This window comes from Amphibalanus amphitrite, unplaced genomic scaffold, assembly GCF_019059575.1.
Source record: "Amphibalanus amphitrite isolate SeventyFive unplaced genomic scaffold, NRLGWU_Aamphi_draft 000352F_arrow, whole genome shotgun sequence".
Taxonomy (NCBI): Eukaryota; Metazoa; Arthropoda; class Thecostraca; order Balanomorpha; family Balanidae; genus Amphibalanus; species Amphibalanus amphitrite.
Window position 1 is genome coordinate 453996 of NW_024881846.1, and position 25182 is coordinate 479177.

Genomic DNA, 25182 nt, shown 5'->3' on the forward strand with positions numbered 1-25182 from the left:
TGGTCGCCAGCGGCGCAGTGAGCCCCACTGGAGTTGGTGAGGAGCTCACGGACGACTGGCTGGCAGAAGAGTGATATGTTTACGGGTTACGGGTGAATGTGACGCGTCACGTGTGCGAGGGAACATCTGGTGTTATGATATACCTAATATCAATTCCAGTATCAATGTTCGTGCTGTGCAGAGTCATACGTCATTCAGTTGCAATAACCGCGCTATAAAGCATCGGGTTCAATTATTATTGAATTGATGTGAATAAATGGTTATTTTACTCTGATTTCATGGTAATCTATTTTATCGAGCAAAGAGGTTGTTAAGCATCTCTTCAGGTTCTGGAAGAAAAAAAAAGTCTTCAATGCGGCGTATTTAATCACGGATGTTTGACATTTCGCTCGTGTCCCGCAAAGGCAACCATCTATTTATGTGACCGGTTGCCAGCATTTCTCCCATGCAACGAATAAACGGTTACTTAAATATGAATCAGTCATTAGGATTTTACATAAGCACCTCTGTCATATACATCGATCGCCAAGAAACAAGGGCGTTGTGGATGTTATTGAGCATCTGACTGTTTTGCTAATGGAGACATTTCCTCTCCCAGCGGACCCGTGCGCCGCGCCGGCTGGGGACCATCACCGTTTTATAGACGGATGGGCCACAACCGTAAACAATATGACTCGCCAATGAACTCGCAAATCGACTTACAGGCCCTCTGAACAAATTATGGCTGTTGACAGCTCAATTAAGGGAATGTGGGTGTCGCTGTCAGGGTATAACGGGAGTATAAGAATAGACTATAGTAATATGTGCGTTCAACACCGAGCTGGTTATGCCCATTTTTCACAGTGGTGTAACAGTCTTTTCGGTCAACTCTGGACGGCCTGCGCATGTGACGTGATCACACGGAGACGAACAAAGCCCTAGCAGCCGTTTTAGACTCATGACGTCATCGTCCAACGTCTACAGGGGCCCCTCCGCAGCTGCCAGACCTCACCGCGTGGTGTGGCGTGACCAAGGCGTGACGCCCAGTCAGGCCCTTCCGGACCCGGGGTCCGGACCGGACGGGTTCAGAGCAGAGGCGTGCCCAGGTCAACAGCAGCGACTGAGGTCAGGGGCGCGCTCAGAGGAGCCAGTGCCACTCGTGCTCTGCAGCCGACCCTCCCAGGTGTCTGGTGACGCCTCTGGCAGCGGCCGGCGGTGGCCTCAGGGCGGTTCGCACCGGTTTTGAGCCGCCGGCGACCATCGACCGCCGCCGGCAGTCGCGCGCCGGCCGCCGGGGGGTGCGTACTGTCGCCGACGGAAGGACTCGTCGGTCACTCACGGGGTGCTCAGAGGAGCGCCGCAGCTCCCAGAGGCGGGTTTAGACTCGCAGCTCACTGTGGCCCGTCTGAGCTGCCGCAGCTATGCTGACCGCCGGGGTGCGTGTGGCGGCCCGTCGCCGGCCGCGCCGCCTGCAGCAGCTCTGCCGAACCATGTCGGTGGGTCACGCGGGAACGTCCGATAAGTTTATACCGAAGAACCCCGACTTCCAGGCGCGTCACATCGGCCCCCGGGACGGCGACCAGCGGGATATGCTCCACTCGCTGGGATTCCAGGTACGGTGTCGACATATTTCTGTCGGTCATTTTTTTTTAATTTTAAAGTTTTGAATGTGGGGTCACTTGTTTTCTTTTATGGCAAACAAAATGATTGTTACCGATCAGAATTATGCTAAGGTTAAAGCGTGCCTTATGTTGACAGCTCTGGATGCATATGTTTCGTACGTTTTTTTCGATATAATGCGTTTTGTCTTCAATTTATTGATCAATTCCGGTTAAATTCTTAACGATTTTAACCGGTTCCCGTTTATTGGTCGATGCTGAAGATTATCATCTCCTCGCTATTGTGACGGTGAAAGATCTTATTTTTTGCACATATTATATGAGAGAAATCAATCGTTATTAGAAATTAAACCGTTAGCTTTGCCCTCGTGATGACCAGTTTTTGTCCGACGTGAGCTCCATATAACGATAACGTTTTCATGGTTCTTCGCAGACACTGGATGAGCTCATTAAGAACACCGTACCTCAGAATATTATGCTGAAAAATCCTCTCAACATTGAAGAACCCCAGAGTGAGTTCCTTCTGACGATTCTCGCTGATTAAGATCGCAGTTAATCGATCGACTGTCGTTAATTATATGCAACGTGTATGCTTTGTCCTGATGAGTGACGAGGTGGAATGGGAGTTACGTTTTCGAATATTTACTGTCTCATATTTTAACTTGACCTGATCTGACCTAACCTGACGCTGACCCGGCCCATTTCAGGTGAGCACGAGCTGCTGGAGCGGATCCAGAAGATTGCGCAGCGGAATCAGATCTGGCGCTCATACATCGGCATGGGCTACCACAACTGTCGCGTGCCCCACACCATAATGCGCAACATGTTCGAAAACCCCGGCTGGTGAGTAGCGAACCATTTGTTCAGCTGTTGCTTCCTGAATTAATTCCAAAACTTTGACAATGAACACACATTCCTGTTGGTAACAGCATAGAACTGCGTGTTTTGCGGAATGAGAATACGGACTTGCAGTACGGTCTGACCCGTTCTACTCCTTCAGGACCACGCAGTACACGCCCTACCAGCCGGAGGTGGCGCAGGGCCGGCTCGAGTCGCTTCTCAATTATCAGACGATGGTCAGCGACCTGACCGGTCTGAGCACGGCCAACGCCTCGCTGCTGGACGAAGGCACCGCCGCCGCCGAGGCCATCGCCATGTGCTTCAGGTGGGCGGCTCGGGGGAGGAGGGGTGGGGTGGGCGCTGAGCTATTGGAGGAAGGGGACAGAAGCGGTTGGGGATCGATGGTAGCCGATTAGATTTGGGCACAGTCGATCTGGACTGAAGATAAAATACAATGCCGCTTAACCCTATTCCTGGCGGGGGGGGGCCTCAGGAGCCCCCCCTGAGATTTTTTGGTTATTTCTCCCAAACGCGTTGAGCTAGGAAGCTCAAATTTTCTGACTTTTCCTAAAAGGCTTCTACGCAACATGTCTGAAAATTTTGAGTTGATCTGACCTCAGGTCAGGTCACCAGAGGCGGTTTGGTGACCCTACCTCAGAAAAGTTTGCAATCACGCCAGAGCTAGAGTTTTTGACCGATCAATTTCTTCTCTTCAGGGTTTAGTTAGGGTACCAGTATGTGCAATTTGTATATCTCGGAATTTTGATATCGGTGACCTAAGGTCAGGTCAATTTCGCGACCTCCCCATTATAAGTCAATGGGGGAAAAATCAACTCCCTGTTTTTACCACTAAAACGGGTCGGAATGGCCCCATATACCATACATGACTTCATATACGATCAACCTTCACTACCTTGAGGTCTGTTTTGCTGTTGGGCAGCTGTGAGGTCATGTGACGTCATCAAAGGTCACCAAAGGTTTTTGGCCAATAACTCCGTACAGGAACAAGATACAGACGCGTGGATGGTCTCATTGTGTTCAGCTCGTCAAGACGCATCGAATGATATACATGATGACCTCGAGGTCACGTGACCTGAGGTCAACCTTTGACCTTGACCTTTCGAGGTCAACATATATATCATTCGATGCGGATTGACGAGAGGATCACGATGATGCCCTTAGTTTGTTCCTATCTTGACTAATTCGAAAGTTATTCGAGAAAAACTCTCTCCATATCTAGCGCCGCCATTTTGACTTTTTCGACCCCTGTGACGTCATCTTTGACCTGACCTGAAAATGACCTTTGTAAAAATTGTAGATCTTGGCCGTGCGTATCCGATGCCGTTTACCGCTTGTCGCTATCTTGCTTCGTTCTCGAGATCTCAGGGGGGGACCGAATCGGCCCCCCCCCCCGCCAGTTTCTTGTCCCGGCGGAGCCCGCCAGGAATAGGGTTAATGGCTCAAACACTGGGGCTCAAGCGCAATTAACCACCTTCAAGTTAATTCACTGTAGTGTACTTGCATACATATATGTGTCTGGGCTGATTTAGCACATACTTACGCCGTACTTCACCAGTTGAGAGATGGTGGAGAAGAGGCACTGGAGATGGCGACGTCATAATGAGATCGGCTGTTTGTCTCGGCCCGCTCAGCTGTTTGTCTCGGCTCTCTCAGCTGTATGTCTCGGCCCGCTCAGCTGTTTGTCTCGGCTCGCTCAGCTGTTTGTCCCGGCCCGCTCAGCTGTTTGTCCCGGCCCGCTCAGCTGTTTGTCTCCACCGGCTCCGTTGGCAGCCACGCCGTCTCCATTGTGTCAGCAGCTCAGTTAGTTGGCAGCTGAGCTGACATTGGCAGGTGGACCGATTACCTGACCTACACCTGTGGAGAGGAAGTTACAGCGCGCACGGTTACCGAATTAGCCTGATCAGTTAACTACATTTACAGTTACATTGCAGCACATTACATTACAGCACAGCAGTTGCATTGCTATTCTTAAGCACTAGCATACAGAAACGCTTATAGTTTCTTCTTGATTTATCACAAAAAAAAAATATTTTCACCACGGCCCATGAGTTTCACCGAGCAAAAAAAAAAACATGTGCGAGTACCGCGGTAACGCAGAATGTCGATAGTGATGTAGAACAAACCTATCCTATCGTCCACAGAGTAAACAAGCGGCGCAGAGTGCTGGTCTCCGAGAAGCTGCACCCTCAGACCATCGCCGTGGTGAAGACCCGGTGCCAGCCGCTGGGTCTGCACATTGAAGTAGGCGACCTGGCCTCTATGGACCTGAGCGCCGGCGATGTGACCGGGATCCTGTTCCAGTATCCGGATACAGAGGGCTCCATCGAGGACCACTCGGAGCTGGTCAGGCGCGCACACGAAGCGGGGGTGAGTGATATAGCGAGACTGGCCAGAGTGGGGAAGGGGAAGGTGATAACAAACGGTTTCTTAGGTTGAATTTCGTGTCGAATAAGGCCACCCTATTACGTTAATTAAATAAGCGAATTTCAACAGAATAATCTTTCTTCTAAATGTAACCTGTGATAACGCCAAGGATAACGCCCTCATTGCATGGGCCTTCGCTTATCGGATCTTTTTATCTAGTATCGCCTATGACCTTTCACTTATCACATGACCCTGACCTTTGACCCGGCCGCAGACGCTGGTGTGCTGCGCCACGGACCTTATGGCACTGGCCATTTTGAAGCCCCCGAGAGAGTTCGGGGTCGACATCGCCCTGGGCACCAGCCAGCGGCTCGGCGTGCCCCCCGGCTACGGAGGACCCCACGCCGGCTTCTTCGCGTGTCAGGCACACCTGGTGCGCAACATGCCCGGCAGGATGATCGGGGTCACCAGGTCAGTGGGGGCGGGGTCACCAGGTCAGTGGGGACGGGGTCATCTGGTCAGTGGGGGCGGGGTCAGCAGGTCAGTGACGCTGAGGTTATGTCAGGTCAGGGTCACCAGAAAATAGGGGAAAGCTGGATCAAAAATGATATGTGAAGTTTATCAAGGCTACCACGCAAGATGTCGCCATATCTGTTAGCTCAGAGCATGGTGTCCCGACTTTTTAAGTCCATTAGTCGCGTGGGCCTGGTGTTAAAATGGACACCGCACCGGGCGGGGCCAGCTCTCGGGCGACTGACCAGGCCCCTTGGTTTGTTTGTGTCTGCTCAGCAGAACATAAACAGACGCCTCGGCTGACCACGCGTGGATAATGTAACGGTGATGTCCTTAGGTCCGCCGCAGTGCACTGCTGAGTCCTCCGTACAGGCTGCTTCGGAAAGAACCGGGTCTCTTAGAATCAATGACGCCTGGATAAACCATGGACGTCGCTTTGTGTGTCTGGTGTTTTCTTGAATTCGTCTTAATCAAGTCTATCTGCTTATACAACGGCTTATTTTTGTTTGTATTGCCATATCAGAAGGGGAACACCGGGGCACCGTTGGGCGTGCTCCTTGATTTTGCTGAACCATATTGGAGGTTGATGCATTGAAGAGGCGTGTCGGAGTGATGCCTTTTCAAAACTTCCGCTGTAAATGGCTCATGCTTGGTATTGGGAGTATTAATTGCTGTTGCAGCATTGTGAACCGTATTGCTAACCCGCAAACCTCTCCACCACAGGGACGCCGAGGGTAAGGTAGCCTACCGTCTGGCCCTTCAGACCCGGGAGCAGCACATAAAGCGGGACAAAGCGACCAGCAACATCTGCACGGCACAGGCGCTGCTGGCCAATATGTCTGCCATGTATGCCGTCTACCACGGACCGGCGGTGAGAGAGGGAGAGGGAGCGAAGGGAGGAGAGGGGGAGAGAGAGAGAGAGAGAGAGAGAGAGGGTGGAGGGAGGGGGAGGGTGGGAGGGAGAGCGTGGGAGACGCCATAATAGACGGAGCGTTATTTTGAACGGCAGTGGTGGCAACATCCAACGTTGCTGAGAAGTGAGAAGTCGTGAATAAGGTGGGCGGTGGGGGTGTTAACTGACGTGTTTATTCTCTGGAGATGGTATCCAGGCACCGGTTTTCCAAGCAAAGCCGGTTATTTGTACGAACAAATAACGTACATAATGATATAAATGCATTGTTATAATCACTTGAAGGCTTAGACGTTTTGCAAAAAAGGCTTATACAAAGTGACACATAACACTATAAGCTATATGTCACATGTGCTCATTTTTTATCATTTCACAGGGCATCGAGAAGATCTCAAAGAAAATTCACAACGCGACGCTGCTCCTCGCCAAGGGCCTTCGTGACGAGGGCCACGAGATTCTGAACCCCCTGTTCTACGACACGCTGAAGATCAAACCCAAGGTCTCCCACCAGGAGATCAGGGAGCGGGCCATCCAGAAGGAGATCAACCTTCGCTACTACGATGATGGATGTGTAAGTGAAACGGCGACCGAAATATAGCGTGAAGGCAGGGTTACGATGTAATGATTAGAAAATGCACTTTGCACAGCTCATAATTGATGTTTGATGGTTGACGATTGACTTTGACGGCCTAATTGACAGCCTGTGGGCACCCTAACTGTTATCACTCAAAAGTCGAAAGTAAGTCGCTGCTTTCTGGCTCATGAATCTTATTTCGGCACGAATAAAACATTACTTCCCATTTATATTGCGGACGCTGTCGCCAAAATACGCGCCTATCTCCCTTCATCAGGTGGGCCTGTCGATGGACGAGACGGTGGAGGCCCACGACATAGACGACCTTCTCTGGGTGTTCGAGTCGTCCAAGACGGCCGACGACGTAGCTGCCCTGGTGGAGACCGAGCACATCGAGGGGAGTCTGATGGACACCGAGTTCAGGCGCACGTCCACCTACCTGCAGCACCCAGTCTTCAGCGCGCACCAGTCGGAGACGCAGATCGTCCGCTACATGAAGAGCCTCGAGAACAAGGACGTGTCCCTGGTGCACTCGATGATCCCACTGGTAAGTGAGCGGTCTGGGTGTGTTTTGATCGATAGTGAATGACAACAATACTCATTTCAGACAGTACATAGTTGCGATATAAATTTGTGAACTTTCGACATCAGTGGAAGCCGTTTGGACCGTAAACATTGTGCTTACTTTTTGCTTCACCCATAAAAAGTAAAACGAATGAAACTCTCTCTCGGCTTACGCCCCAAACATCCCATGTTTAGATAAGATGCATTTAATAAGAATTTTTAATTCTTCCAGTGCGAACATGCGTACATTGTGCCACCGCTGACCGTCTGATGCCTTTCCCCTTTCCGTCGCCTTGCAGGGCTCGTGTACGATGAAGCTGAACAGCACGACAGAGATGCAGCCGTGCAGCTTCCCTCACTTCACCGAGCTGCACCCGTTCTGTCCTCAAGAGCAGGCGCAGGGCTACAAGGAGCTGTTCGAGGAGCTGGAGCACGATCTGTGCGAGATCACCGGCTACGATAAGATCTCCTTCCAGCCCAACAGGTGGGTGCGGGACGGATAAACTGAACGGGGAACGGGTAAATGTAGCGGAGCTCAGTCAGTGATGATTTGAGTCTGTTTGATGGTCTTCAATTTAACGTACGACATTAAATTGACCCGCTGTTTTTGCGTTGCTATCAATCAGTTACCCTCGTTAAATGACGTTAATTTAACAGCTCCTTGGAGAAATGTGTCCGGCTGCAGTTACCCGATTGTATTTAATTACTGTTTTTCCCACTGATACGAATGTCAAACGATAGATCGTACCCTCATTGAAAATTGAGACTTATAACGAAGGAAGCTCAACTACCGAAGAATAGCAATGGGACTAGAAGGTGGTGTACTGACCGTCTGCGCGTGTGCTCTGCAGCGGCGCCCAGGGCGAGTACGCCGGCCTGCGGGCCATCATGTCCTACCTCAAGGCCAAGGGCGAGGGCCACCGGAACGTCTGCCTGATCCCGACCTCCGCGCATGGCACCAATCCGGCCTCGGCGCAGATGGCCGGCATGAAGGTGCAGGCCGTCCAGGTACTGAAGGACGGCAGTGTCGACCTCAACCAGCTGAAGTCGAAGGTGAGTGAACCGAGAACATGAGCTGTCGAGGATTATTGCTACGTTTTTATCCAAGATTACACAAACCAAACCGCAATAATAACCTATGTAGGTATCCAAAAGTTACTAACAAAGAGTAAACATCGGCAAAGTTTGTCCCAGTCAACTGCGAAATATCGGGCTTTGCGTAACCTATTTACCTAGCTCAACCCGCCTCGATCTGCCACTGCAGTGATCGGTCCTGGTACCGACTGTCCCGAGGGACGCCCTGGTTTGGCTCCCTGTCCATCCGAACGGTGACCTTGGTCTGGCCCGTGTCACTGGGGTGGGATGTTTGTTTTTGGACCGGGCGCCTCGGCCGGACCTCTCTGTGGCCGAAGGACCCTGACAGACGTGGTACGAACGATGTCCAACGGTCAGAGGTGGAGTGACCAGGGGCAGAGTGGCCAGGGGAATGGAGAGAGGGGGTGGTGGTGTGATCGATCACCTAGGTCCTGGCGACAGGGAGGGGTGAAGTAGCGAGAACAGCTGCCTGGTAACAGATGCACAGTATCAATGAGCCGATGTAGCCGGGAAAGAACGATCTTCGTAATTTGTACCCATATTGTTGCCAAAAGGGTGCTATTTCACTTTAACTTGAAACTACAGGGTACCCACTACCCACTTTAAAAACATCTTGCTGACGTCACTACACATTTGTAACCCTGTCCAGTTTCGGTCTCATCCCGCTAACTCACCTTCCCTGCCTGTCCCCAGTTCGATAAGCACAAGGACGACCTGGCCTGTCTGATGATCACCTACCCGTCTACTAACGGCGTATTCGAGGAGTCGATCGCTGAGGTGTGCGCCGACGTACACGCGCACGGCGGCCAGGTGTACCTGGACGGTGCCAACATGAACGCCCAGGTGGGCCTGTGCCGGCCCGGCGACTACGGATCGGATGTCTCCCATCTGAACCTGCACAAGACGTTCTGCATTCCCCACGGCGGCGGCGGGCCCGGCATGGGACCCATTGGAGTGTGAGTGGAATTATTGAGCCCGGCATGGGCCCATCGGAGTGTGAGTGGGGGCATTGGCCATTGGGTCTGGTATGGGGTCCATCGGAGTGTGAGTGGGGGCATTTGGTCTGGAATGGGACCCATTGGAATGTGAGTGGGGGCATTCATGGGTCTGGTATTGGAACCATCGGAGTGTGAGTGGGGGCATTTGATTTTGGTCTGGTATTGGACCCATCGGAATGTGAGTGGGATGAGCCTGACATGGGGCCCATCGGGGTGGGAGTGCGTCAAGTATGGGATCAATTACTGTGTGAGCTTAGAGGTATGGGTCCACTCATGATGGGGACCGATGTCTAAAAGTGTACATTGTCATCGTATACTCGCATGTTATGATCATTCGAAGATGAAGTCTGATATTTAATATTTATTTTGGTGAAATATAAGTTATGCACTAGGACTAGTCCAACATTGACACAATATGCATAATAGAACCATCTGATCTTGTGGCAGCAACAAGTGTGCAGCAGCCAGCCCAGCCGATCGATAGCCGTCCGGGCCGCGTATTCGCCAATTGTATTACACGAATCGGCCGACCAATAGCGTGCCTCCTGAGTGACGTCAGCGTGGCGTCATACTTTCGGTCCTCACCCTTGGTGGCGTCTATTGAAGCTAACTTAATGACATTTAAGCTACCTGGACCATGTTGTCGCCGTGGTGAAGTGGTTAGGGTATCGGACTTGAGATTCAGAGGTAGGTGGTTCGAATCCACTCGGCGACTTCGATTTTCGTGTCATCTGTCATTGTGCGTTTTTTTTTATACATTTGCAACGGCGTGCACCTAAGAAATCAGCCGTAGTCATTCTTCTAATGAATATGTTGCATAAGATAGATATTTGCAGTCCAACCGATTGGTTCGGTTTCGGTATTTTCCAATGGTCTTTGTTTGTATTTGGTTTGGTAGCGGTGTTCTGATTTTCTGTGATTGACATCACTAATGCATAGTGCATACTATGCGAACGTAGCCAATGGAAAGACAAATGGTGCTGGGCGATGGCCATTCATTGATCAATATTTCTCACTGCCAAATGGGTGTTAGCACGCAGCATTGACAGGGGCGGCGCTGACATTTTGAAAGTAGGTGGGCACTTGGCAAGGTAAAGTACCTAAAAAAGTAGCGAAAACTAAGATGGAAAGTAAAAATCGCACGCTGGTAAGCAGGCTATTAGATAGCTTTTCGTGTAAGAATCACCATGCACAAAAAAGTTCGGCATAGCTGTTAGCGTAATCACGGGAAGAGATTATCAGTTTCCAGCCGTTAGAGCGTCATCTATAGGAGCTATGCCCTAACTATAACTTTTACATTTCAGCCGCCAGGGGGATACCTAAGTCCCCTTACTTGGAATCTAGTTAAAGTCAAAAAGATTTATATTAGACGTTTATGAAGATAACTTGGGACTGGTTGTTAAGTTGCATGCTCACGGCGGGCTGTCATCAATTTATCTCTATACATGCCTTATCTGATCGATGAAATCAGGAATCCGTTGTCATTCGAGTGTGTTACTTTCATAATAGCTCTTCCTACTTTGATGAATATCGACAGTGCCGTAACAAAATTGGTAGTTCAGGTATAGACTGCAACTGCAGTTCTTTTGCAACTTATTTCTTAATCAGATGAATACTTGTCAGAGATTTTTGGGCGTACGATATTGGTGTGCGAACGTAGGGGCAAAAAATGCGCGCCTACGACCGACTTCTTTTTAAGAGAAAAGAACCGCTAAAGCAAGATTCGATCCACCGACCTTTCGTCCATCACACCGAGACTCTAACCACTCGGCTACGGCGGCACACGCATGTTTGACAGCCATATACAATTGCAAAAAAAGTCCCAACTCAAATCTAGCCTCAATGCATGCATTGTCGCGGCGGATGGCTATGACGTCGCACTAGAGATGTCGCTAGTTGATGGGCCGATTCGTGTAATACAATTGGCGAATACGCGTCCGGGCCATTCCAGTTCAAGCTTTTCCTGTTTACCAGGTTATTTACAGCTCGTCGGGGGGTGTTGTCGGGCCAAGTCAAGGTCGCCGTGTCTGAATATACTCCCCGTGTTGCCAGGAAGGAGCACCTGGCACCGTTCCTGCCCTCGCACCCGGTCGTTGACCCCATGGCCGGGGTCAAGTACGCCCAGAGTTTCGGCGTGGTGTCGGCGGCGCCGTACGGCTCTGCCCTCATCCTACCCATCTCCTGGGCCTATATCAAGGTAAGGGTGACGGCAACCTGTCCAGGAAATACTGACAGATGTGGTTTGGCCATTAGTACCGGAAACAGTTTTACTTGAATGACTGTACATAAATGGTTACAGTCCATAACAGCATTGATAAAACAAGAGGCAGAAAAGATATCCACCCTCCCGCTTGAGTTATACATTACCAAACGAAAATAGATGAACGGTTCTATGTTTGATATATCGGCCTTCCTTAGCTAAGAGATAAATGTTGTTCTTGATTTACTAGAAGTCAACGCACCGAACTGACCACAGCCCAACTTGGACGCACTAGAGCGGAAAAATGACGGACGCACTGCCCTCCAGATGATGGGCTACATGGGTCTGCGGAAGGCCACCCAGGTCGCCATTCTGAACGCAAACTACATGAAGAAGCGGCTGGAGAACGACTACAAGATCTTGTTCACGGGGCCGACCGGCATGGTGGCCCACGAGTTCATCGTCGACTGCCGCGAGTTCAAAAAGTCGGCCGGCATCGAGGTGGTGGACATCGCCAAGCGCCTACAGGACTACGGTCAGTAAATCAAATGACGAGAGATTAATCAACGATGAATCGTTGCTGAACAATTATTGGTGCGCATTGACTGGTGCGCGCTTAGATGTTTTACTTTTTATCAGTCTTTTCTTGATGGTTAACGGCGATACATTTTACGTAATTTACAACGATATTTTTCGTGTAAATAATAGAAGACCTTCATCCGCGCGCCACGTTTGTCCTCCTGAGCTCCACAAAGCCGTCACAGCGTACACCGTCACGCCGTCACCGCTCATGAATGTTCCGTTGCAGGGTTCCACGCGCCGACCATGTCGTGGCCCGTGACCGGCTCCCTGATGATCGAGCCCACAGAGTCCGAGGACAAGGACGAGCTGGACAGATTCTGCGACGCCCTCCTATGTGAGTCACTCTCTCCCGCCCCCTGCCCTCTGCCCCGACCTCAAAACAGCCCCGCTGGCACCAACCGAATACAGGGCACCTTTGTGTGAGCGTTCATCGGTGATCGTTGTTGTTGCCAAGGCGACCTCGGCAAAAACAATGTTATTCGGAAACTAAGGTCGGTACGGCCAGGCCGCCATCCGATTCCCTAATTGCGTGACCCATATGTCGATCGATTGACGTACGTGAATAAGTAACCGCAAACGGGCGAATGTCATAAAAAACGTTTGTGTTTATACACACTGAGTCGGTAAATAAGTGCTAAGGCATGCACTGCGATAGGAAGCGTGGTTTGACACATTACTGGCACTGCTCGTCCAAAGCGTAGAAGGCAGAGTACTACGTAGATCGGTGATGAGGTGGGCTGGCGACGAGCCATTGGTGTTTGCGACGCGACAGAACGATCCCTGCGCAGGGGCGAGTCGAGATAAACAAGCTCGGGTAGGACCAGAAGTGATACTATTACTTCCCCACGACGCAACAGTTTCGGATAGTCTAACGTTTGTCACGTATCGCACAGGTATTCGCAAAGTTTATCCTTCCATTAAATTCGTATGTTTCATATATCTCTCATGGGATTCTCGTGTGTAAATTTGTCAGTTCGTGCACCAGACCTCTTAAGTTTCATCACTGTCGCGGCCAGTTTCTCGCGATTTTTCCGCCGGTGGTTGGCAGGCTGCCAGCGCCAGCTGTTTGCCCGGGGGTGTGGCTCGTCGTCGGCTGCTGCACCAAACCGTGACCAAACCATAACGACGGCCATTTCCAAGAGCAACATTCAGCCGGTCAGGACACACCCACCGCCCGGGCCGGCGGTGGTCGCTCGTGACAGTGACGTCACTTCGCTCACATGCTGCGTCAATAGCATAAGTAATTAAAATAGACGTACTTACACGATGAGATAACTGCTTCGTTCAAGTTATGAGTCGTTTCGACGGGGGCTGAAATATCACCAGAGCTAAGCCGATAAACGCGTTCTTTCGGCGATCGCGCGAGCTCGGTGCCTTGCGACACAGCATACCTCCAGGCGCTCACGCTGCCGTGCGGTACAGCATACCTTCAGGCGTCCGTCCGTGCTGCCATCTAGGGACGGGATAGTGTACGAACAGCAGCTGCCGGGCTACCGCAAAATTGTTTTTACTTTACTGCGGGCTACCGGACCATTGAGTTTCTCTTTATGATATTAACCCGGCACCGCCTGGGCTATTTCCGTACCCACGGCAGCCTGGGGGGGGGGGGGGGGGTTGGATCCGACCCCCCCTGTTATCTCGAGAACCAATGGTCGTTCGAAAGGTCTCTACGAGACCTTCCCAAAGCACTCTTAAGATTTTGGGATTGAGGTCAACTTTCGGGTCAAGGTCAGGTCAAAGGTCAAATTCAGGGGTTTTGCATGGTTTAGGCTTACGGACAGCGGAATCAATAGCTGCTGCTCGAAACTCACCAAAAATGACCCCAAAGGCCTAGTGAAGGTACCATGTGCGTATAGGGGTCATACTAAGTACGGGTCAAGGTCAGGTCAGGTCACGAAAGGTCACGGTTTTCACTTTCTGCTACATGGGCGTGCGCGGTGCGACACATGTTTTATGGCTTATTTTTCACGCCGAATCCGATGGTAGTGGTTATACGTGACCCCAAGTCACTGTGCTGGTGATAAGTGTGCATTGAAAGCATAAAAAATCGTTTATACCATACATAACTAAACGAGGCCAAGAAAAAGTCAATTTTTGAACTTTTTATTTTTGACATAAAAATGCACTTTTCTAGACGAGCTTTGTCCCAGGAATCTAGTGGTGCCATTTGTTTTCACATGCGATGTTCAGAAGTGCCTCTAAGTCACGAAAATGCTTATGACGTCACCATGCCCTATGCATGTTGGAGCTATTTTTTACAATTTGGGGGTCCAAAATCAAGATAGAAAGTTGAAATTTGGGACATCTAATGTTCTAATAGAGGTCTATAACATATATTCCTGTTTTTTTTTTTGGAAATTCCCAAAATTTTGGATTGTATTAGCTGTTTTCCAAAAAAATATAGTTTTTTGAATTTTTAGGGGTAAAAACGCATTTTATGGAAAATCCGAGACAGCCATTTTAAAGAACTCGTTGAGATGCGTCTATTCATGTCCTTAATTTGCAATTTGCTTGAAATCTCGATTTTTGGCGATTTTATAAACATTTACCATTTTTTGACTGAAAACGCCATGTACCCAGTAAACATGCCGACGTCGGCCCGACGTCGGGGTGACGTCGGCAACTCGGCATCAGCATGCCGACGTCGGCCCGACGTCGGTCCAACCTCGGCACGACGTCGGCTGGATGTCGGATATGCCCGCATGTTCCGACGTCCAGCCGAGGTCCAGCCGACGTCGGGCCGACGTCGGACCGAGATCAATTGCTGAGGTCCAGCCGACGTCGGGCCGACGTCGGGGCGACGTCGGACCGACATCGGCCGCTGTTTTGACCGTTAAAATAATATAAAATACATGTTTCATGTTTCATAAAGAGCTTCTGTATTCAAAATATCCTCAGGAAACTCAAATCTTCCTCCACGCCGCAACCCCCTGATCCGGACTGGACGGGAAACTTTATCCCATTTGCCAGTCGGGCGAGCCCGTAAGCCGAGCTCGCCCGTAGCCGGGTGCGGTGAGTGCTTGGGGGCTGCTCGGCCTATCCTTTGGTCAGGCTCAGCCCCGGCAACTCACCAGGGCCGGGCCCAGTTCATATAGAAAGGCCAGTCGGCAAGTGTCACTTTGCCAAAGTGCCACTTACCAAAGGGACACTTTGGGAAACGTTGGTGCAGGTGTGTAAGAGTGGCTATATGAATCCATTGTGGGGTCGCCCTTTCCAATAAGTGTCACGTAACAGCAATGCGACCAGGGACTATATGAACTGGACCCAGGGTGCTCGCCAAGAAGACCAATGTCTCCATCCTATGATCCTTCCGGCTCTGAAATGGTCTTGTCAGACCGAAAGGACATAAGCCAACAAAACAAACCAAATTCGTTAGCTGGCTGCGTGGTGTAGTGGTTAGCGCACTAACCTCGCATTCGAATGACACGGGGTTCGAATCCCATCGCCGGATGATGCTTTTGGCGTGTTGTCCCAGTAAACATGCCGACGTCGGCGACTGGGGGGCTCGAATCCCGCCGCCGGTTGATATTTTTGGCGCGTTGTCCCAATAAACATGCCGACGTCGGCCCCGTCGGTCCAACGACAAACGATCTCGTCAACCTCGGCAAACGATCTCGGCCCGACGTCGGTTCGACGTCGGCTGGACTTCGGCTGGACGTCGGAACATGCGGGCATATCCGACGTCCAGCCGATGTCGGGCCGAGGTTGATCCGACGCTGGGCCGACGTCGGGCCGAGCCTCGGCCCGACGTCGGGCCGACGTCGGCATGTTTACTGGGTAATTACATCACTAAAATCGATATATCTTAAAATAAATTGAATTTTTTCTTAAAAATTGCACAGAGGACGTCAAATTGATGGGGGAGAAGGTATGCCAAGTTTCAAGTAGATAGCGTAAGCGGTTCATGAGTTATTCAGGAAAAACGGAGGGGGGGGGGTCGGATCCGACCCCCCCCCAGGCGGTCGCGGGTTAAAAATGAAATCTATTTTATGTTTCAAATGCGGGTCGAGAAGATGGAATTGAGCGATAGGTGTATTTACAAAGCATATTGCCTATAACGGTGAAATGCAATGCATTTATAAATAGACTTGGCCTCATCGCCGCGAGCGCATCGCCCAGTCGGGCGCCAAGGGTCGTAGTGAACTGAGAGTAGTTCTCGGAGTTCGGTTAGTTTATAAATAACTGGCGATTCGCTTGATTTCGGCTCTGAACTGCGCAGCCCATGTCTGGTACACCGTGATCTATCTGGTAAAATATTCCATAGCAAAGCATCAACAGTTATGAGACATGTCAACCATATGACATATGACATATGACATAGGGCCGGTCAGGGATGCGGAGCCGTGGAATTTTCAGACGGCTCCGGAAAAAAAATCGGCTCCGGCTCCGGCTCCGGCTCCGGGTGAACTGCCTTGGCGGCTCCGGCTCCGGTTCCGGCTCCGAGTAAAATGGTCCGGCTCCGGCGGCTCCGGCTTCGGCTCCGGCTCCAATACTCAGCACATCCCCTATGCAATTAAATACGGGTGGAAGAAAAAAGACGATGTGATTGGCGCACGTTGCTTCTGTATTTGCATAACGAGGCTATTTTCATATTTTGAATACCGCAATGTTTTACTGCCTTGAACTGTCAAACGGAACTAGGTCAATAATTTTTCCTCTTCAAAAAAGGAGCCGGTGTCGCCCCCTTTTTTGACGGCTCAGGGTCCGGCTCCGGCTCCGGGCTATATTGTTTCACGGCTCCGGTTCCGGGCAAAATATGCCGGCTCCGGCTCCAGCTGTGGCTCTGCACCCTTGGGGCCGGTAATTTCAATACTTAGGTAGCCGTTGCGTTTTAGATAGCCCGAATGACATTACTTTGCGACGTCTTTTTGTAGAATGGAAAGAATTCTACGAGCAGAATTCTCTGCTCGTATTGTGCCATCGATAATGCTTCTTGTCTTCCCTGGGTCGTCTTGATCGCTGTGGTGTTTGCCAGCATCTCCTTCTGGCAAACATATGTCAATGTGTGACGTACCTAACAAACTCCTCTCTCTCCCCCCGACAGACATCCGTGAGGAGCTGCGCGACATCGAGCAGGGCCGGATCCCGGCGGCCGAGAGCGCCCTCAAACACTCTCCACACACCCAAGCGGCCGTGCTCAACGACCAGTGGTCGCGACCCTACCCGCGCCGCCAGGCCGCCTTCCCAGCGCCTTTCGTCCAGCCCGGCAACAAGATGTGGCCCACAGTGGCCCGCATTGATGACATCTACGGCGACCGTAACCTGGTCTGCACGTGCCCGCCCATGGAGGCGTACGACTCGCCGTTTGAGGGAGATGAGCCGGCCCGTGCCGCCGGCTGAGGGTGGAGAGGAGACGGAGGGAGAGACAGGAAGATGGAAGGGATGGGAAGATGGTGGGGAGACGAAGGAAGACGGCGAAGTGATGAGCACTTTGAACTTGCTGTCTGGCACCGTCGATATGATTTTCTGATACTGATGTCTGATATTGATGTTGAAATGGCCAATGAGACGTGCGACGGGCAAAGTCTTTGACTTACAGACTGTTTCAAAATATGCTTGAAGGTATGAGGGTACGATCGAGGGATATGTGCGCGGCGGATATTTTTTGTGGTGTTAGTTCTGAATGAACTACGGGACGATGTGCAATGGACTGATCTGAAATTAATGCAGAGACGTATCTTCAGACTTTTCATATGACCCCACCGAAAACGAGGTGCCCTGGGTTTTGTATGAGTGGTGTTACAGTTCGCTGCGCTCTGTGTCTTATATAACCGTCATACCGCTGCGACGCGATCAGAGTCGATTGTTTATTTCGTCCAGTCGAGTGACGCGTGTCAGTGGGTCATGGCCGACCCAGCACGCGGGTCTTTCGTGTCGGCCGGTCGGGGGTGAACCGCTATCGGCGTGCTTCTGTTTCCGAGGTCGCTTCTGTTTATCATATTGTGTACCATGACTTGTGAGCTGTAACAGTGCTTCAATACAACATTCATCTGACGGTCCACGCTCGAAGCAGGCGCCACCAAGGACCGACTCAACTTGAGCATCACCTCGAGCATCACCTCAAACGCACGGTCTAAATCAATGGGAACTTTATTAATATAACCACAATTTGATACAGTCGCGCGGCGCACAAGTGATGGTACATACCTCGTTCTACGGTCCATTCGACGTTTACACTGAAAGCCCCTCGCCTCACACAAAGAGGCGGAGACGGTCGTCGGCCGACGGCGGCGCCGCTGCGCTGGCCCGGGCGCAGTTCACTGAGAGACTGGGACGGCCCAGCGGCCCGGTCCGGCCCCCTCCGGCCAGTCAGCCACCGGCGCGCTCCGCAGCCCCCTGCACTGGCGCACACTGCGCTCGGCGCCCGGCAGCCCAACAAAAATACCACTGGATTCGGCCGCGGGTCGGCCGGCCGCCCGCGGTGTCCCGCCCCGCTCGGCTGGACGGGTGTCGACGGCGCCGGCTCAGGCGAAGCCGAATCCCTCCGAGCACTCCTGGACGGCCTTCAGAAGGTTTTCGCGCAGCTTGTCATACGTTTCGAACGCTGGCAGGTCCAGCTGGTTGAAGCTGAAACAGCAGAAAACAGGCAGTGAGCGGCTAACATCAGTGAGCATCCAAGCCATGAGTTTTGCCACATACAGCTGTGAATCCTGTATACTGTACTATCCGAATCAAGCCATGAGTTTTGCCACATACAGCTGTGAATCCTGTATACTGTACTATCCGAATGCTGGTCCATTGAATCCAGCTTCCCCAGCCCGGCCCGATCGCCGCCTCACCATGTATGCGCGGACGGCAGTCGGTCGGTAGACCGGTCGTCCCGGTGAATCTGGAACTTTTGCGCGCCGTTCATGCCCTGAAGCTCGGCGAAGCCCTGCAGCGGCACGCGCGATGTGCCCGTCACAAACTGGATGAACTTGGCGCGGTCCTCGTTTGAGAAGGAGCGCAGCGCCAGCCAGAACCACTGGATCTGTGGGAGAGCAGCATGTCAGCGGGTCAGAGGGTCACACATATTATGATCGTCTCTTCGTTCGGTAAAGCGGAACCAGTCTCGAGCCCAAAACCATGCTTTGCTTACTGGCATTATCAGTGTGCTACTTTTTCCGCATTGCTCATCTGGGGACACAAGACACAACCCTGTGCACAACAAAACGATCATCCACATCATGCACGCATAATAAAACGAAAATTTCATCTTCAAATTTACAATACGCCCAGCGGCACATGACAGAGGTCTGATAGCGATACACATTGGTGAGAACAGAGCCAAGCTGTCCTGGCCTCCCGTCACGGACCTGCAGTGAGTTGGGCTGGTACTTGTGGTACTCGGTGTTGGCCTTGAGGTCGTCCAGGTCGATGGTCGGCAGGCCCGACACCAGCAGCTCCAGCTCCTGTTCGTTGAACACCGAGATCAGGTGCTTGGGGATGATGTCGTAGAAGCCCTCCAGGAACGCCTTGAGCTGCTTCTGGATGGCGCCAGTCATCTTCATCTGGCACACCAGCCGCACGTACTCCATCTTATTCTCCTCAGTCACCTTGATGTGGCGGCCGCGCGGCTTCAGGTCGCGCACCTCGTTGACGCCAAACTCCTGGACGTCGGTGCTGAACGTCAGGTCGTAGCCCAGCTCGGAGATGTCGTTCTCGATCAGGTACACCAGACCTGCGAACGAGATGGTGGTACGTCAGAACAGGAAACGGTGCTGGATGGACAAAGTACAATGAGACTCACAAATATCCTTCACGAATTCAATATTCCTGCCGTAAAGCTGGAATATTGAACAACGAAAACCCGGCATTAACTGCGATAGCTATTGAAAATTACGCACTGTTACATCTATTCTATGAAAGACTCGAGATCCCGAAAACTATCAGCATGCAACTAATGCTACCTGCAACTAATGCTATCGACTGGATTTATCCTTCCTTTCTATCAACCCTTTGCATAAGTTGAGTTAGAGGTGCGTTAAGAACCGGATGCCATTAGCGTCAAACTCACCTTTGTAGAACTCGTAATCCTCGGCCTCCATGTCGGTGTACTTGACCGAGATGCCCAGGATGTGCTTGTAGAACGACCTGGTGAAGTAGCAGTCGAGCAGCTTGTTGTCGTAGATGGCCTTGGCGATCACCCGGCCGACGAACTTGAAGTAGCTGAGGTGGTTCGAGTTGCAGTGCGACATGTGATGGATCATGTAGGTCACCCTGTCACCGGGAGACGTGCAGAACAACGCGTACATCGGGTTGAAGATGTCCCTCGAGATGATGATGTACCACTCGCGCAGCAGGCCGCCGGCATCCTGGCCCTCCTCGCCCTCGAACACGATGTAGAACCGGTTCTTCCACTCCTCGGGAGTGCGTCGGTGCAGTTCGCGGTACGAGTCCTCGAACACGTGCGCGCGCCGCACGTGCACGGCCAGGTCCTCGCGGCGCAGGCCCTCGTCCAGTCGCTCCAGCTCCGTGCGGAAGAAGCGCCGTTTGATGTCGAAGTCGAGCACGCGCGTGTGGTTGACCAGTACGGAGAAGGGTCCGTCCGAGAGGTGGGTGCCGCTCTGGCGCAGGATCTGGTTCAGCACGGTGCGGTGCTGCTCGGCAAACTGGACAAACTTGCGCGTGTCGTCGTCCTCGTCTCGTTTGGCGCTGGCCTGCAGCTCCGAGGAGCTGGACGGCAGCGGCGACAGCGGCTGCGAGTCGGCGATGTGCGCCAGCTGCTCCTGGCGCGTCTGCGGCTGCCGCTTGGTGTGCTCCTCGGCGGCGGCGTGCACCAGGAAGAACGCCTCGACGGCCGGCTGCAGGATCAGCACGGCATGCTGGTCGGGCGTGTGCTCCAGGGCACGCAGACACTGGCTCAGCGTCTCCCAGAGCTGCGGCAGCTCCAGCAGCCGGCTCAGCGCCGGCAGCGGCTCCGGCTCCGGCTCCGCTTCCGGCTCCGGATCTCCGTCGTCCTCAGCGGCCGTGGACGCAGCGGCGGCGCCAGCCGTCGCACCTGGAGAGAACATAAGCCATTAACAACGTGGAATAATACAAACGCCACTCTAAATTGTAACAAAGATGCAATTTAGATGATGATGGCAGCATTACTAGTCCCAAGCCATAATTGTTCAATATAATTGTAATTAATTGTTATAATTAGCCATAATTAGCCATAATTGTTCACCATAATTGTAATTGAAAGATCTGACTCTGATAACAAGGAGAACCGGCCACAGATCCATATCTACCAAGTACCGATCTATCCTTAAATCCGTATGAGCTACTCAAATCAGCTGAAATTATACCATTCCCGCTTCATTATCACGCCATTCAGCCAGTCCCCACGTCCCCCTTCCCTCCCCACCAGCCCCGCTCTTTACTCACCGGTGTCGACCTCCATGGCGTTGGGACTGGCCTCGCTGACGGTGCTCTCGGAGCCGCCGTCGGCTGCCGGCTCCGACTCGGCCGCCCCCTCACTGGCCACGGCCACGTCACTGTGACTCTGACTGGCCGTGCCGGCTACCGCCTCAGTCGACTCGGCAGCGGCCGCCCTCGGCGCGCCGCCAGCCGCCGTCACCGGCTTCCCGGCCTTGGCGGCGGCTGAGTTGCGCAGCTGGATGATCACTTTGAGGATGCGCAAGAAGAACTGCTGCGATGAGCCCTTGCTGGTGAGCGCGTTCATGGAAGGCAGGCGCAGCTCCACAGCCGAAGACTTGAGTCGCTTCGATGGGTTGATGACGATGTTTTCGCTGGTGTAGCTGCCGGTGAAACGGAACCGTCACAATCGGCTCTCGGTGCACGTTCATGAATCTCCGTTCATGACAGCGCTCACTTTATAGTACTCATCAGTCATCAGATTCCAGCATCTACTCCCACCTAAACTCTCGCCAGAACTCGGTCAAATATCGACATCCCCCCCCCAACATACTCGAACGCTGCCCCGCATCACTGACCGATTCTGTATGACGCCGTGGTCCATCCTCTCCGCCGTCCGCGGCTCGGAAGTGGCCGCAGCCAGCTCCAGGTCCGTGGGCTCCTCGGCGATTGCCTCGAGCCACGGACACGTCGTGTCCAGCTCGCCCCGTAGCCGCTCGATGTGCTCACAAACGGTACGGCCCAGCGTGCGGGCGCCCTCCAGGAGGAGATCCATCACCTGGTGGGCGAAGAGAGACGGATGTTAGTAAGTGTGAGTCTAGTGTGGGGTCGACCACAAATATAAGTGGGTCTGAAGGGCGCGCGGACTACCTTTGGTGATTGGTCAGCCACCAAACTACGTTGGTTGGTCATTACTTATCGGCACATACCTACCAATTCTTACAAACATAGCCGGTGGTAACGACTGTAACGACTGAAATTTACAGCAATCAGTTATATCTCGTTGGAACTTTGTGATCAAGCGAATAACACAATCTTACTGAAGCGTTTTAGCCAGCCATGAACTCAGTAAGGAATAAACACAAAACAAGACAGGCATTACAAAAACAAGTCATGGGGGTCAAGCGCCGAAGCCCACATGACTCCCATTCGGCAAAGAGCGAGGCCGAGCGACACACCACTCACCATGTTGCTGATCTGGGGCGGCCCGCTGGAGATGTGCACCAGCAGCTTGGTGGCGTCGTCCATGCCCTCCTCAGAGCACGATTTGCTGGTGAGCACGCGCACGGCGCGGCCCAGCAGCGGCTCCATCTGGGACAGGTCGCCCAGCTGTTCGGGCCGGTCGGCCAGGTCACGCACGCCCGCCGACATGAAGCTTAGCAGCCGCAGCAGCAGGTCTGTTAGCTGGGACGACTTCTTTATCACAGGGTGGTCCAGCATGCCCAGCAGGTGGCCGAACGCGGAGGCGGCCAGCCCGGCCGGCGGGGACGCGTCGTCACCGTCGGCTGCCTGGCCGCTGTGCGTTCGCGCCAGGCTCTTGCCCTTGGAGGCGCGGCCGGCCTGGGCGTCCAGTTTCAGCAGCAGCTCCCAGAGATCGGCGTGCCGCCAGCCGGCCGGCCGCCGCTCGGGCCGCTCGGGACGCGCCGCCGGCAGGAAGTTGCTCGGGAAACTCTTGGCCAGAGAGATGAGCGCGTCGAGGGCGTGCCGGCAGACCACGGACGCCGCCTGCGGGTGCACGGTCATGTGTGTGGCGCGCTCCAGCCGTTTGACGGCGCCGCCGACGGGCGTGGCCGGGCCGCTGCGGTGCAGCTGGAAGACGTTGGCGCGGCAGCCCAGCGCCGCGTCCATGCTGATGTTGAGCCAGCTGGGCGCCGCGGCGCCGGTGGCGGCCGGCTCGCGCTGCGGCGTCACGCCCACCACGTCCACCACCTCTGGTGTGGAGGTCAGCTGGCGCCGCTTGGCCTGCCGGCCGGCCGCCGGAGGGGTGGCCGGGGCCGCGGCCGGCAGCGCCGCCGCCGGCGCCGACTGGCTGGCGTCGCTGCGGTCAAGCATGGAGAGCAGCGCCTTGACCACCCACTCGCGCGTGTGACAGTGGTAGGAGAGGTTGCGCAGCACCCGGTGCAGTCGGGACGTCTGCAGCTTGGGCTCATCGAGGAACAGTAACACTAGAAGGCAGGTAATGGACTCCTGGTCCAACAACTGGCGGCCGCGAAGGCTGAAAAATAGAGACATGGCGATTAGATAACAAAGCGGGGAGTCATGATATTAGGCATCATGTCACTAACACCGCGTCCGTAAAGAAAACCGATCACTCGAATCAAAAGAAAATGTAAAATATGTTTGCAAAACAATTAAGATGTACACAAGCCATCTGTCATGACGCTTGCCCTCTGTCGGTCTTGAACTCAATAACTTAAACGACTAGAGGAAGTTCAAAGCCTCCGCAGTAAAAGCAGGTGGGCAGTGAGCACTGACCGAATGAGGTGAGCCGACGAATCGGCGCGCGAGCCGGCGCCGCCGCCCGAGGCGAGCGTGCGCCAGCCGGAGGGCCGCATGCCCGGCAGCGGCATACTGGACGACAGGTGGAACGCATACCGCTGGTTCAGCCGCGCTGTGGGAAACGAGAGTGTCAGTGTGTGTGGGGGGGGGGGAGGGGGGGGCAGCTCACAGCGGCATACTGGACGACAGGTGGAAGGCATACCGCTGGTTCAGCCGCGCTGTGGGAAATCAGAGGCAGAGTGTCAGTGTGTGTAGGGTGGGGGGTGGGGGTGGGTGTGGGGGTGGAGGAACAGGACGAAAGGTGGTAGGCATAACGCTGGTTCAGCCGCGCTGTGGGGTCATAGAAAACACGGTTAAAACGGGGCGGGAAGATGGGGCGCTGGTCGGCAGTAATCAAACAAAGGAGCTGAGACAACAGCACAATACACTACAGGCAGAACGCCTTCAGGGTGAGAGCTGAGGGCCGTCGGGAGGTACTTACAGCGAACAGAGTAGTCGATGGGCTGGTACGGGGTCCTGCCAGTTGGAGGGAGGGACGGACGGAGGGAGGGAGGGTCGGGAGGTACTCACAGCGAACAGAGTAGTCGATGGGCTCGTACGGGTGCTGCCGGTTGCGCGCCTCCCACTCTCGGCGCAGCGTCTGCGCTTCCTCAGCCATACTGGGCGGCAGTACTCCGAGCTGGCTGTCCTCCAAGTCCGCCAGAATCTGAACACACAGCGAACGCGTAAGTCGGCAGTCTCACAAGAAGCAAATCAGTCAATATGGTACATGAGCGAGAGTGAAGATGAAAGGTAAAAATGTGTCAACAACGTTAGTTGAGTCGCGCAATTTATCGAATAGTTCACCCCAAGCACCCGGCTGCCGGACTCATATATCGACACTTTTTTTAAACCCCACATTTGTTCTCCCGTGAAGTTCAAACAAGTTGTTTAGAAACCTTCAAAAAAGGTACAGTCACTCGATTTTTCTCAAGTTTGTCCGTCTTGGCAGATCAAGTAATGCCAGAGCAAGCTTACGAACACACAAATTTGATCAGGATCGGACGATTGGACACTTCTAAAAAGAGGTCTTTCGTGCTTCC

The 25182-nt window shown here is 53.1% G+C and overlaps 2 protein-coding genes across 2 annotated transcripts in view; one reads left to right on the top strand and one right to left on the bottom strand.

Moving 5' to 3' along the window:
* Window positions 1-843: 843 nt before the first annotated feature.
* LOC122389261 (glycine dehydrogenase (decarboxylating), mitochondrial-like) lies at window positions 844-18255 on the top strand. The gene is made up of 16 exons (XM_043381121.1): window positions 844-1592; window positions 2032-2110; window positions 2306-2441; window positions 2599-2763; window positions 4601-4826; window positions 5098-5294; window positions 6060-6207; window positions 6623-6817; window positions 7098-7367; window positions 7684-7868; window positions 8236-8437; window positions 9173-9435; window positions 11530-11674; window positions 12005-12212; window positions 12486-12593; window positions 17304-18255. The coding sequence occupies exons 1-16, from the start codon at window positions 1401-1403 to the stop codon at window positions 17597-17599; spliced, it is 3015 nt and encodes a 1004-aa protein (XP_043237056.1). The 5' UTR covers window positions 844-1400; the 3' UTR covers window positions 17600-18255.
* A 78-nt stretch (window positions 18256-18333) lies between these two features.
* Window positions 18334-25182, bottom strand: part of LOC122389264 (E3 ubiquitin-protein ligase HUWE1-like) — a 51620-nt gene continuing 44771 nt past the window's right edge. Inside the window, exons 45-53 of the mRNA XM_043381123.1 lie at window positions 24671-24806; window positions 24077-24212; window positions 22787-23816; window positions 22180-22379; window positions 21611-21984; window positions 20256-21239; window positions 19555-19919; window positions 19039-19229; window positions 18334-18826 (exon numbers count right to left, since the gene is read on the bottom strand). Of these exons, the coding sequence (XP_043237058.1) occupies window positions 18724-18826; window positions 19039-19229; window positions 19555-19919; window positions 20256-21239; window positions 21611-21984; window positions 22180-22379; window positions 22787-23816; window positions 24077-24212; window positions 24671-24806 (3519 nt within the window). The 3' untranslated portion in view covers window positions 18334-18723. The remainder of the gene's footprint in view (window positions 18827-19038; window positions 19230-19554; window positions 19920-20255; window positions 21240-21610; window positions 21985-22179; window positions 22380-22786; window positions 23817-24076; window positions 24213-24670; window positions 24807-25182) is intronic.